The 13,166-nt window shown below is 36.0% G+C and overlaps 2 protein-coding genes across 2 annotated transcripts; one reads left to right on the top strand and one right to left on the bottom strand.

Annotated features, from left to right (window-relative positions):
• The first annotated feature begins 1,075 nt into the window (after positions 1-1,075).
• On the top strand, positions 1,076-5,269 carry LOC110704484 (uncharacterized protein At2g34160-like). The gene is made up of 5 exons (XM_021882268.1): positions 1,076-1,373; positions 2,030-2,078; positions 4,375-4,437; positions 4,543-4,604; positions 4,899-5,269. Exons 1-5 carry the CDS (start codon positions 1,218-1,220, stop codon positions 4,986-4,988), a joined length of 420 nt encoding a protein of 139 aa, XP_021737960.1. The 5' UTR covers positions 1,076-1,217; the 3' UTR covers positions 4,989-5,269.
• A 146-nt stretch (positions 5,270-5,415) lies between these two features.
• LOC110704483 (adenine nucleotide transporter BT1, chloroplastic/mitochondrial-like) lies at positions 5,416-9,244 on the bottom strand. Its single transcript, XM_021882267.1, has 3 exons — positions 8,271-9,244; positions 6,406-6,567; positions 5,416-6,310 (listed from the first exon to the last, which is right to left on the bottom strand). Exons 1-3 carry the CDS (start codon positions 8,835-8,837, stop codon positions 5,840-5,842), a joined length of 1,200 nt encoding a protein of 399 aa, XP_021737959.1. The 5' UTR covers positions 8,838-9,244; the 3' UTR covers positions 5,416-5,839.
• Positions 9,245-13,166: the final 3,922 nt, after the last annotated feature.

The raw sequence follows: 13,166 nt of genomic DNA, 5'->3' as shown, positions 1-13,166 counted from the left end.
TACTACCCATCTACCTCTTATCTTAATATAACATTAAAAATATACAGAGGGAGTAAAGGAATGAGTACACAATATTTAACGTGAGATAAATCCTCAATACATGCAAAATTCTCAAAAACAACGAGCATGTGAAATAACCCGCTTTTATGAAAATAGAGGAGTATAAGAACCCTTAAAAGAGTGAGTAGTACAAGCGAATTCTCACTATTGAAACTCATAAAGGAGTGGTGAAAAAAAAAAGTAGTGAATTTGTAGATAGAAGGTAAATAATTTACAAGGAGGGTGATAGATAATAAGACTTATGTATAAGTATGGTTCCTTGTGTGTGTATTTCTTGATTGATTGTCATGACCTATATATATATAGTTGAAGATGAATGTTCAAGAATTATATTTATTTCTTGTTGCTTGCAATGTCAAGGACTCTTTAAAACTTTGCTTGATTTTTCTGAAAACTTTTAAAATAGGCACAAATACTCTACCAAACAATGGGCTTATAAAAGTTGGGTCACACACTCACACCAAACCAGGTGAATATCACCTCTTACATGGTTTATTTGGTTTCATCTATCAAGAAAAGTTGCTGATTCAATGTAAAAGGAAGATAGAAAAGTTTTGGAACACCGTGTATGCGGGGTTACTCGAATTACTCGATTAGGGGTTACTCGAGTTACTCGGTTAGGGGTTACTTGAAGGGTTACTAAGTCAAGGGCTACTTGAAGGGTTACTCGGTTAGGGGTTAAGTTACTCGAATTACTTGGTTAGGGGTTAATTAAGGGGCTCGATCAGGGGTTACTCGGTCAGGGGTTACTTAAAAGGTTACTCGGTCAGGGGTTACTTAAAGGGTTACTCGGTCAGGGGTTATTCGAGGGGTTATTCAGTCAAGGGTTACTTGAGAAGTTATTCGATCCGAGTAATTCCTGACCATATAACTCGAGAAACCCCAGTCACACGGTGTAGCCACACAGAATAATCCCCTTCATTTATTTAAACACGGAGGAAGTATAAAAATACGAAGGCTATCAACTAGTGTTTAGCGCGAAAACGACGCCGTATGAAGCCCATGTTAAAAACACTTTCAAGATATCCTTGGTGGGCGAGCACAATCCTCTTCCCAAAATTTGGAGAGAGAAACAGAAAATAGAAGAAGTCAAGGGTTTTCGGTGTTTGAACAACTTAACAACAACAACCAGTTTTCTAGAAGAAGAAAAACTAAAAATGGAGCAAGTTGCAGAGGGCGTTAACAATCTTAGCATTACAGATTCATCCAACAACAATGACAACAACAACCACAACAATTTCAACAACAAGAAAAACCGTATTCAAGTTTCCAACACCAAAAAACCTCTCTTTTTTTACGTCAATCTTGCCAAGGTATTTTCTTAAGAATAATTTTAATGGGGTTTTCTTTTTGTTTTTTTTTTATGACGTTTTCTGTTAATTTTGCTATTTATTGGACTTTTTGATGGAATTTTATCTGGGTTTTTGTTAATTTTTAAGTACAATTTTGTTAATTGTTCAATGAAAAAAGGGAATACTTTTATTGCTCTTTTTTTTTCTTTTTTTTTTTTTTTCCCCCCAGAGTGTTGGTGAATGTAATTATAGAAATGGGGTAAACATTGGTACGACATTGTAAATGGGTATAGTTATAATAATTGCTCAGGAAATTTATTGTAGGAACAATGTTGTATGAGATGAATTTTGATTTTATTGCTATGATTAATTATTTGTGTGTAGATTAGCCTTAATTTGGAATTCGGTTTTTGCAATGTGACACTAACATTATTATAGTTTTTGGGGCTGTAGTGATGATTTATGTTAATTATGATGATGTATTCAATGGTGGATGGCATTTTCGTATCCGAGTGAAGGGAATTTGTTTTTGCTTATGTAGTGTTTGTGAATTCGATGCTCATAGTATATTTGAGCTTGTTTGGTGTGGATTTATGTGGCTATGTGTCAGGTTAGTTGACCTTTGCTTTGATTTTCTTAAGTAGTGGAAGTAATGTAGTTGATAATGTTTTTTGTAGAGGTATATGCAACAACACAATGAACTGGAGCTCTCTGCTCTTGGAATGGGTAGGTCTTTCGTAATCTTAAGCTTCAATTTTATACTCCGTATTTGATCTTAAACAATGTATGTTGCCTAGTGGTGCCTTATCTAGCCCTACTTCTCCCCTAGAAAAAATTGAAAGGATAAAGGGAAGAGAACAATGAGAATGTTGCTTGGTAACATCTATCTATTTGCTTGTCTTGATTCAAAGTTGGTTAGCCTCATGATGGTGGTGGCTTGTATTTAATGAAACCCAGGATTGATGAGCAAAATAATATGTTACTGTTGTAAACCTTAATTTTGTTCAGCTGTACTAAATGACTTAAATAGAAGGTTTAGTCGCTAGACTTACAGGTTTATCAGTATATGGTTTCCCTCAGCTGAGCTACCAAGGCCAGTTTAGCTTATCCAAACTGGATATTGTGAAAGGATCTTCTGATTAATTAGCTATATTGCTTGGTAGCAACTATGGTTGCATTACCTATAGTTTGTTTATTTAGTTGAAAGGAAAGCTGTTTAGATGGTTATGCATTTATTAAGGTTATGTTCTCTTCTTATTTAAGGTGTTACGAGTAGAATTTTTTAAGATTTGGTCTGAATCTTTCCTTTTTGGTCTGGTTTGAATCTCCTCAAGTAGTCTGTTCAAGCCAATGATTTGGGACAACCATTATAAAAATGTCAACAAAATCATCTCTATGAGTTTGAGATTTGACCAAAGCCTGCAAATCTCCCGTATGTCTCATTGATTATAGCCATTCAAGTTTCTTTGCATGTATTATCAGGCATTCTTTGGTGACTAGCAGGGACTGACCCTACTGACCAAGCCCAGCGACTTCTACGTTGCCTTCTTCCCCTGTAGGTATCAATGACAATGTAATGATGAAAACTTCAGCTAATTAGCTAAGTAATTGAGATTGATTATGTTGTAAAGTTGTGCTGAACCGGGCTTGATTAATCAGTGCGAATGGTACTGAGGACAGATTACAAAACATGACTTGAGGCCATGAGTCTCTGAGTAGCTTTAGGCCACCACTCTCTGTGTTTCCTTACAAATTTCTGGATATCCTCCCCTGCCCCCCTAGCTTAAGATTAAGTACTACCCTTCAATTTCTCATACCTTCCCAAAAGAAATAAAACAAAAGTAATAAAAGGAGAGCCCAAGGTCTTCTTTCCAAATTAGTGAAATAACTGCTTCCTTTGTTGTCTTGCTCAAAATGGGTTCTTCCAAAAAGTAGCTCTGTTCCTTGAATGTTGTTGCTTAATATCTTGTGATGTTGCTGCCTGCACTACTGCTAAAAGGTTGCTGCTGCCCTCTGCTTTGTTGCTGGTCCATGGTTTGTTGCCTTGGACGCCGAGTGTACACTTGAATCCGTTGACCCGTACTTGGATCCATAACAGTGACTATATTTTGCTTTGGAATGTTTTGGACTTCTTCGCAAATCAAACTTTGACCTGTGTTAGCCTTATTGTTTTTCATTTTTAATTAATGGCTTCCAGATGGAGGACTGTCTGCTAGATTAAAATTAGCTAGCTATAGTGTTTCCTTCAGCACAGATACCATATTAAGCCTAGTTTATCCAGACTAGATATGATGAAAATAGGTCAACTTTCCTAATTTACTGGTTCTGTTTGGTTGGTTTCCATTTCCTTGATAAATTACAGATGTGCGTGGCTGCTTTCATTTTTTATGGTGCCCCTCTTGATATAAAATTCCACTTCCATTTACAAACTCTTATTGGTGTTTTCCATAGTTTTAAGTTTTTGGTTTGCCTTTTGGGAAAGGGTTGTGTTGGTGAACGGTGAAAGATGAGTGTGATGATAGTTGCTGTACTTGTTAGAGCTTGTATAATTAAATGATTTCAAAGGCTCTTTAATATGTTGAACACTTGTGTCTTGATTTTCCCGTGTTTTAGAAGTACAAAGAAAAAATTGCCTGCAGAAAAATGGGATTTAGGATTGCTCAGATTTCTTGAAGCACTTGGTACTTGGTAGTTTGCTTTTAACCTGGCATCGCTGGAGTCAGATATTGTTATTATAATGCATCTCAAGTTAATTGAAATTTATACTGTATATGTCAGCATAAAATTGTCTGCAAGTTTTTTTATTTTCTTTGGCTTAGGTTGCTTAGTGCATCAACTTTATTATAATGTTGAACCCTGATTAACTCCTTGTTGGTACTTGCCTACTTGGTGTTGTTCATTTGTTGCTTATAAAGTTATATAGTAACTTTGTTGGCTACTTCTCTATCAAACCTTTGTACCTAAATTTTTTTTTCCCTCTAATTATCTATTTCTAACATTTATTTGCTGGTAATGTCTGCAGCCATTGCAACAGTTGTCACAATCGCTGAAATTTTGAAGAACAATGGATTTGCTGTTGAGAAGAGTTAGTTTTTCTTTGTCTTTCATTTCTCTTACTTTTTTTTCTAAGTTGCGGTTGTTTTTTGGAGCCTTTGGATGTTAATGCTCTATTTTTTATTTCTTTTGATAGAAATAGCTACTTCAACAGTTGACATCAATGAATCAGGGGGGCGACCTATCGAGAAAGCTAAGGTATCTGGCTTTACACAATTCGGTAGCTGCATTTTATTTATTGTGGATTGTGGGCATTTGTTCCTTTTTCTCTACCGACCAACATGAATGGAACCAGATAAGGGAGTTGTCTTAGTGAGTTAACACTAGTACTCTAGTTGTCTAGAATTAGTTGCCACATGGTCCTTGCATGTTTAATTACTCGTAAGAAAAAGGCATCATTTTACTAAGCAAAAACATGTTAGGAAATTTACACAAAGTATTAATTTTGAATGTAGGCTTAGAGTTTTAATTCTGATTTAATTTCTTCTTTAGATTGAAATTGTGCTCGAGAAGTCAGAGAAATTCGATGAGTTGATGGCTGCTGCTGCAGCTGAGGCTGCCGAAGAAGAGGAGCAGGCATAGGATATCCAAACTGTAGTGCTCTATCAGTCATTTCAGTCTCTATTTTTCTGTTTGCCACTGGTTTGTAAGGGACTCAAGGGTTGTCTTTTCTATAAAGTAAATTGTACTAACGGATTAAGCTACAAAGGCTTTCCCTATCAATTTTGTAACAACAAACAGTTCTATTTCTGGTTTCTTACATTGCAAATTGTGATCAATTCTTTATGGGCTTATAGGAATATTGATTGATTGCTGCGCTCAGCTGCTCACTATACATAATGCTACATTTTTTTTTTGGTTCATATTATCACATGGCAAGCTCGTTAGTTGTATAATACAATTTGCAAATTGGCTCAGTATCCCTCGCCAAAAGAAAGAGGGAGGGTTGTTTTTGTGTTGGTGTTGGCTTCTACCAAATGGCTTACTCTTAAAACCCAATGTGACGTTATAAAACATGAACTTGCCCAGAAAAAGCGAAAATTTAAGTCATCGTGGTATTGTTTGGGATACAATTAGGGGGAGCTTTTAATGACACTGTTATGTACATCGTGGCAAAATGAATTTTGAGCGATGCAAGTCACCATTACACATTTTAATGCAGGAGCCTAAATTGCCAATTATGTAACTACTCAAAATTTCACTAAGTAAACCACAAGATTAAACCTTCAGCATATTATTCCACTTCAATCATAATAGAAAAAGATAACAAAAGAGAGAGGGGGGGGGGGGGAACTGTGATATCTCTAGAAAAAGTATAAGCTCCTATCGAGTGGCCATTTGAGTTGCCCGAAACAAAGGCCTTGTGACAAAAGTTGCAGAAGGTAAGTCGCTGCAAAGCTTTATGTGTCAATAAATTCCGTAGGTAAACTCTCCTATGCCTCATCTTCGTCTTCCACCAGTATCCTCTTGCACGCTTCGTAGCACATAAAAGAAATCCCAGCAGCTGGCATCAATTTCACACAACTAGGGCCGAGACCTCTATAAAGACCTTGTACCCCTTCCTGTTCGAGGATAATAGCCAACGCATGCAACACGTTATTGTATGCCTTTCCACTCACAGCCCCTGCTTGCATATGCTTCCTGGCCACCTCAAGAGGGAAAGTCGCCGTACTGGAAATGGCACCTGCCAAAGAGCCAATCAGTAGGGTTTCTATATTGCCAATCTTCTCTTGCTTGAAGACTCTGCGATATGCTTTCCGCAGCGTGTCATAAGCACAATAGTTGGTTGCAGCGTATGGAATCACTCCAATTAAGCTTGGGGCAAGGCCTCTGTATAACTCAGAGGCACCTTCCTCACGTATGATCTTCACAAAAGCGTCAATTATACCATTGTAGACACCCCTCTGTAAATTTTGCTCAAAAGATGATACAAATCATGTTATCAATCGTGGGTGTATAATAATCTGGAAGAACAATAGTGGTAAGAAAATGGAAGCACCTGTATGGTTAAGCGGGTCTTCACCAACTCAAGAGGGTATGTCAATATAGTAGAGGAGACCCCAGCACAGGCCCCGGCAATGAGAGAAGGTGGGATAGGGACTTTAGCTTGTTCTCCTTGCTTTGCTGACAAGTACTTATTGACCGTGTCGTATGTAAGGAGCTATACAGAAAAACAAGAATTAACGTTATGTTCATGAAACTTATTTAATTGATTTGGAAAGAAACAGAAAATCCCCGTAGCATAAGCTCAACACTCTTAACCAGCACTGTTCAAAACAAGCCAAAATACCCATCAACCCTAGCACCACACGAATCCCACAAAAAAGTAGAAAAATATCGACTACTGTCAATCAGAATAATTCTCAATTACAATATTGGGATGATTCAATTATGGATAGTCTAAAAGCAACGGTGTCATAAAGAAGCTCGTCTGGTATTAGGCTCACTAACAGCAATGACAAACAAAACCCAATCAGAACTATAGAACTACGTCACCACTAAATTTCAATGACCAAAATGTTTATAAGTTTTCAAGTCACAACACAAGATAGACACTGCTCATAGTAAGCGAACTTATTTCAGCATTAATTATTTTATCATCACACATTACAAATATCATGTTGATCCATGTGGTTATACACAAGCTATGGATTATTATAGGAACCCTTGTGTGGAAAGATCAATACAGGCTTATAGAAAAAAAGGTTCGTATGAGCTCAAACTAACTAAAAATTAAGAAATCACCCACGTTAGAAGAGCTTTTGAAAAACAGAGAATAAGTGCACATGTGCATCATAGTACGATATAAAGAAGTTTTGTGTTGTGAGTTGGACATATACATGATTACTTAACATAATAAAAGCATAGAGTACCCCTCTCTCCCCATGTCAAATGCTTAGAGCAAGCAAACAGCTTTAAAAAGGGGGTTCACACAAAAACTTTTTAACATCCTGGACTCTAATCATCCTTTGATCACAAAGAACAGGATAATTTATGAGAAAGCTGAGAATCTCAAGCAGCATCATAAAATCACTTCACTGAAGAAGGAGGCAATAAAACAAAAACGATCATCAATCACAACTATAGAAAGTATCTGTCATTGATTAGCAATTAGTTATCATTTGTTCAATACTTAATCTTGATAAATTTCAACTACAATCATAACAAGGGGGTAGATGTCAATGAATATATTTTACTCAGTTCTACAGTCTGATGAAATATCAGCAAATATGATCAAACAGCATAAGGTAGCAGCAAAGTTTACTCTCACACGACAACTACCCCAATTCATCCTCACAGGTATGTAATGAATTAGTACAAAGTGCATGCTTAGTATGAATTTAGGAAAGGTAATGGAATTGAAACATATAAAAAGAAAGGGTATCGTTAAATGTTACTTTGTTAGTTGTTTGGTACAACTTAGGAAAGGAAACCCCAGAATCAACTTGGGGGTTGAGGAAGGTATCAATTTTGTTACCATTGTGTACGTAATTGGTTCCATTTTAGCACTTAAAAACAATATAAATCAATCATGCTCAAAATATACACCGAAACAAGAATCATACTGATGGCAATAGAAGAATACTCATAGCATTCAAGTATAGTTAAAAAATTAAACTAGCTAACATAGGCTAAACATTCATTAATAGTTACATGACCTATGACTCATATTCATTTATAGAATATAATTCATAGTAGCAAATCAAACAATGAATCAAGATTACTCAGATAATATACACATGCACCAAATAAGAGTATAAGGCAAACAAACAACATTATCAATTCAGCTAGGCCAAAAATCAATAAAAGCAAGCACAATTGAAATCACAAAACACATTAAAACAATTTAATAGAGAAAAATACCTCAATAGCCTTACTAGGAGCCACCCTAATAACATTAATCAAATTCCCCCTAAACAATCCAGTCCATCCATCACTCTTCATAATTTCCTGAAACACTTCAGTAGTAGAATGTCCACTACTCCCAACCATCAAATGAGTCCTAATAGTCTCCAATGGTGCCACAGCCGTCCTCGAAACCGCCCCGGCAATCGCTCCACTAATCAACCTCCTTAATGAGGGATTAGCAACCTTAATTTTCAACTTCAACCCATTTTTCTTCTTCTTAGCCTTCTCCCCTTCCTCAACACCCTCAGGTATCCCAACAATTTTGAACCCTTCAGGAGAAGATACATACTTTACATACAAATCCATCAATGGTACCTTAAAACCACCTTCATTGTCCTTAGGATTTGTGGGGTTTGGTGGTACCCCACCACCATATCCCACCTGCCCTACATTTGCAAACACTCCCCTTTTTAAGGGTTGGTGAGAACTCTCTTCTGGGATACTCCATTGAAGCCCTAAATTGCAATTGCTCAAAAACCCCTTTTCATTCCCATTACAAATTTGCAATCTATCCCAACCCATGAATATAATTTTATCAAAAAAATAAGGTTTTTAATTCAAATTTCCCCAATTTCAAAAATTAAATTTTGCTAGGGTTTTTGAATTGCCCAGAAGATGAAATTCACATGCAATTAGAAACAATGGAGGTTCTGCAAACCAATTAATCGATTTCTGGCAATTGGGTATGTTTAAAAATCGTATCTTTATGCAAAAATACAGGAAAAAGAGGGAATAAAGAGTAAATTTCAATGATTTTCAAAAAGGTATGCAAATATATTTTTAATTTATGACATTTTTGATTGAATAAAAACTAAAATAAATCTACACCCGCCTACTTACCCACTCAAAGAGAGAGAAAGAGGAGAGAGAAAGAGGGAGGGATTTGATTTAGGTTGTCTGGTGGAGTGGTGGTGCAATTTTATATTTATACAATTTATATAGAAAACTTAGGTTTATTACTTTAATTATATTGCGTAACATCAAATAAGATTCTTAATCTACTCAATATTTGACAAATATATTCAATTAGAGTCACAACGAAGACGAAAATTGGAGTGAGTCAGTGAGTGAGATAACTCGTGCAAGCGTCATTCATCGTCAAGATTCTACATGTGTACATTGATGACTTATATTGGTACAAGTACGACACTTCCGTATTGTTTAACGACTCACGAGTGTTTTAGAATTTCAGACTAGTCAAAGTCTTCACCAAACTTACTTAGCTCTATATTTGTGTATTAGTGCCTTAGGGGTGTCGATTTGGGTAACCGGATAGAGTTTGAATTGACCCTTGACGGATCTCGAACATGTTTGGGTCTAGGTTATCCTTTTAACAATTCAACCCGCCTCGGTTTGGATTGGATCAATTCTGGATCGGGTCAAGATATGTCGAGCAAGGGTCGGATTTGGATCAAGTCAACTTTAGATCGGTTCATATTCCGTTTGAATAAATTTTTATTAGGTTTTAAACGAGTTAATTTGGGGTCGGATGACTTTGGGTCGGGATGATTTTGATTTGATTCAGTTCAAATTTATTTATTTATTTATTTATTTATTTTTAAAGCAAAGTTCAATTCAATTTAACTAGGCTTTGGTTGATTCAGTTAGGGTCAATTCCAATTCAGATTTTTTTTCGGATTTGGTTGAATTTGGATCAAGTTGACCAAATTCAATATTGAAATAAGGTCATTTTTAATCTAGAGAAATTATAAAGTTATTACCTTGTCATTTTTCATATTGTGAATTATTAACATTAGTTGTCCCATTAGACTAGTACTTGTGTCAATTTTATCTATAAGCCAAATTTAAAATCAAATTATCGATGATATATCATATACTATATGTGAGACGATAAGTAATGAACTAATAATAGATTAATAGATGATAGCCACATAATTGATTAAATTGAACTTGAGTATAGTAAAATTAAAAAAAAAAAAAAAAAAAAAAAGAAAATATAAAAAAAATTCAAATTTATTAAATTAAAGAATACATATTTTATTTTACTGCATTACTAATCAAAAATTGTTATGTTCACAGCTCACCCTTCCAAAAGACAGTTCTTAGTGATTAATGAAACAAACAATTACATGAATTGAAATAATTATGTTTTAGTAGAGAAAAGGAGGGTCAATATATAATAGGTTGTGTTTAATATTATGTTTGATTTGAAATCATATCAGGTTAAAATCAGATTGGATTGAACTCAGGTTGGGTTAATATCAATTTGGGTCAAACACAGATCAGATTCAATCAAATATATGTAGGTCAATTTCAAGCCGGGTTGAGTTCACGTTAGGTCAAATTGGTTTGGCTTGAGTTCAAGTCAGGTCAAATTGGTTTCGAGTTGAGTTCATGTTGGGTCAATTGGTGTCGAGTTAGGTTCAGATAGGGTCAAATTCGGATGTGGGTAGAGTTCAAGCCGGTTACAAATCGGTTTGGGTCTTGAATTTTTCAGATCAAATCAGGTCGGTTATAATTAAAAACAGATGATTTATTTCGTGTCAGGTCGGTTTTGACACCTATATGTGTGCTAATGTTTGAGATTCACTTCATACTTCGCACTAGGTTATACATCATACAATGACAGAGTTTTGAATTTTTTCACGATCCATACAAAGTATTAAATTTAACTTATATTATTTACTAATTAAATAATAACAAATTACTATGTAAAATAATTTTAAATAGGAATTAATGTGAAATTTCATAATATTATTTTTTTTACTACCTACGTTTCACATTATGTGCAACAGTTAATTTTTTGTTATATAGCACAAAAAATACCCAGTTATAACACAGAATGTGAAACCGAGGTAGTATATTTTTTAATAATATTATAAATTACTACGTGCATATTAGTAGTACGTCAAAGTCATGTTGGAATACTTATGGAATAAATGAAAGTGTCATGCCGTTATGTATCATATTTCATATATGAAGTTTACATTAGGTTTTGAGGAGAAATAGTGTAATAGATACTTAGTTTTAACGGCTATTTCACCAAATGTCACTGAGTAATTTCGAAATTCACCAAATGCCATCGAACTTTTCCAAATTCACTAAATGCCACCGAGTTTTAACAAAATTCACCAAATGCCATTTCCATTAGTTGATCGTCAATGTCCGTTAGTTGACCGTTAGTTAGAACCCACCATTTGCCACGTGTCACCTTCTGATTGGTCCGTTTTAAAATATATATATATATTTTAAAAAAAATAACAAAAATAAAAATTAAAAACTTTTAAAAATAGTAAAAAAAAAATTAAAAAAAATAAAAATTACAAAAAAAAAAAAAAAGAAATTAAGAGGTGGCAGCCACCACCTCCTCCGTGACTGCCCACCCCAAAACCCTAGCCACCATCACCTCCTCCCTGACTACCCACCCCAAAACCCTAGCCACCACCACCCCTGCCGCCAGGGCTAGCACCGGAAGGCGCGCTGGCCTCCGGCGACCCCTCCCTTACCCCGTCGCAACCCCTTAACCCGCAAAACCCCACCCCCCCTTCCTCCACCACCCCAAAACCCCACCCTCCTTCTTTTCCCTCTCCGATTTCCGGCAACCCAAAACCCATCCCCTTCCCCAACAACTTCGTGATTGGTGCAAGATTGGTGGAGGAGTTTGTGGCCATTGATGCGAATGGTGCGAGATTGGTGGAGATCTCGGCGGCGGTTTTTGGGGTCGAGGCTGGCTGTGTGGGTGGTTTTGGGGGTCGGCGGTGGATCAGGTGAGGTGCTAAAGGGTCGGCCGACCGATTTTTGTTGGTTACGAAGGTGGCCGACCGTTTTCCGGCAATATAAGGGGAGGAGCAGGGTTTCGTGGAGGTGGCTGGGGTGGTTCAAGGTTTTTGTTTTTTTTTTTAATTTTAAAATTTTTTTGGTTTTTTTTTTAATTTTTTTAAAACGGACCAATCATAAAGTGACACGTGGCAAATGGTGGGGTCCACTAACGGTCAACTAACGACTATCAGTCATTAATGGCACTCGGTGAATTTTTTTAAAACTCGGTGGCATGTGATGAATTTGGAAAAGTTCGATGGCATTTGGTGAATTTCGAAATTACTCAATGGCATTTGGTGAAACAGCCGTAGTTTTAATTCAAAGCATATTTCATGACTTCATGAGGTAACAATGTTAGGATGGGCCTTATGTTTTGGATTCTTAGTCGAGAAGATGTCATCGTTGTTTTCAATTGGTTTATTTATGTTTAAGCTTGTGTTGGTGGTTTGGCCTTTGGGTTTCGGTGGTTGGTCTTTGGTTTCGGTAATCTTGAGGATGGGCCTTGAAAGTGGTTCAATTTTGGTACTTAAGTTTGGTCTTGGCTTGGCTAGTGTGTTTTGTTTTGTTACTCCTTTTGATTTGTTCGGTCAACAAAGTAGGTAGGTTATCGCTTAGTAATCTCCGGTTCAGCTCAATAATGGATTTTCAATCCATGACTTTGAAAATTCTTTATTTCAACCCTACTCTCTAACATAGGGCTCCCATAAATTTCTTTTGGGGGATTTTTAGTATGATAATGATCTCTTTCCTAAAGGGGAGGCCAAAGGTACCCCCGGTTAGGGTATCGAGTCACTAACTTGTGTTCTTAAACCTTTTTTTTCCTACTTGTTTTACATGCTTTCAAAAAGACTATTTATGTCTTTGTAAGCTCGAGTTAATGTATACCAACAAGCGGATGTTATTTGCTCTTTTGCTCCTTCCCCAATTCTTGATGTAAAAATGTAAAATGTCTTAGTTTCATGCAAACATCCCTATTATTTTTTTATATACAATCTAAAATGTCTTAGTTTCATGCAAACTCAATTAAAATATATCAGTTTCATGCAAACATCGTGTGCATATATATAGATC

The sequence above is a fragment of the Chenopodium quinoa genome, unplaced genomic scaffold (genome assembly GCF_001683475.1).
Source record: "Chenopodium quinoa cultivar QQ74 unplaced genomic scaffold, ASM168347v1, whole genome shotgun sequence".
In the NCBI taxonomy this organism is placed as follows: Eukaryota; Viridiplantae; Streptophyta; class Magnoliopsida; order Caryophyllales; family Amaranthaceae; genus Chenopodium; species Chenopodium quinoa.
Note: the sequence above shows the minus strand (reverse complement) of the source record. Positions and strands in the feature narration are given on the sequence as shown.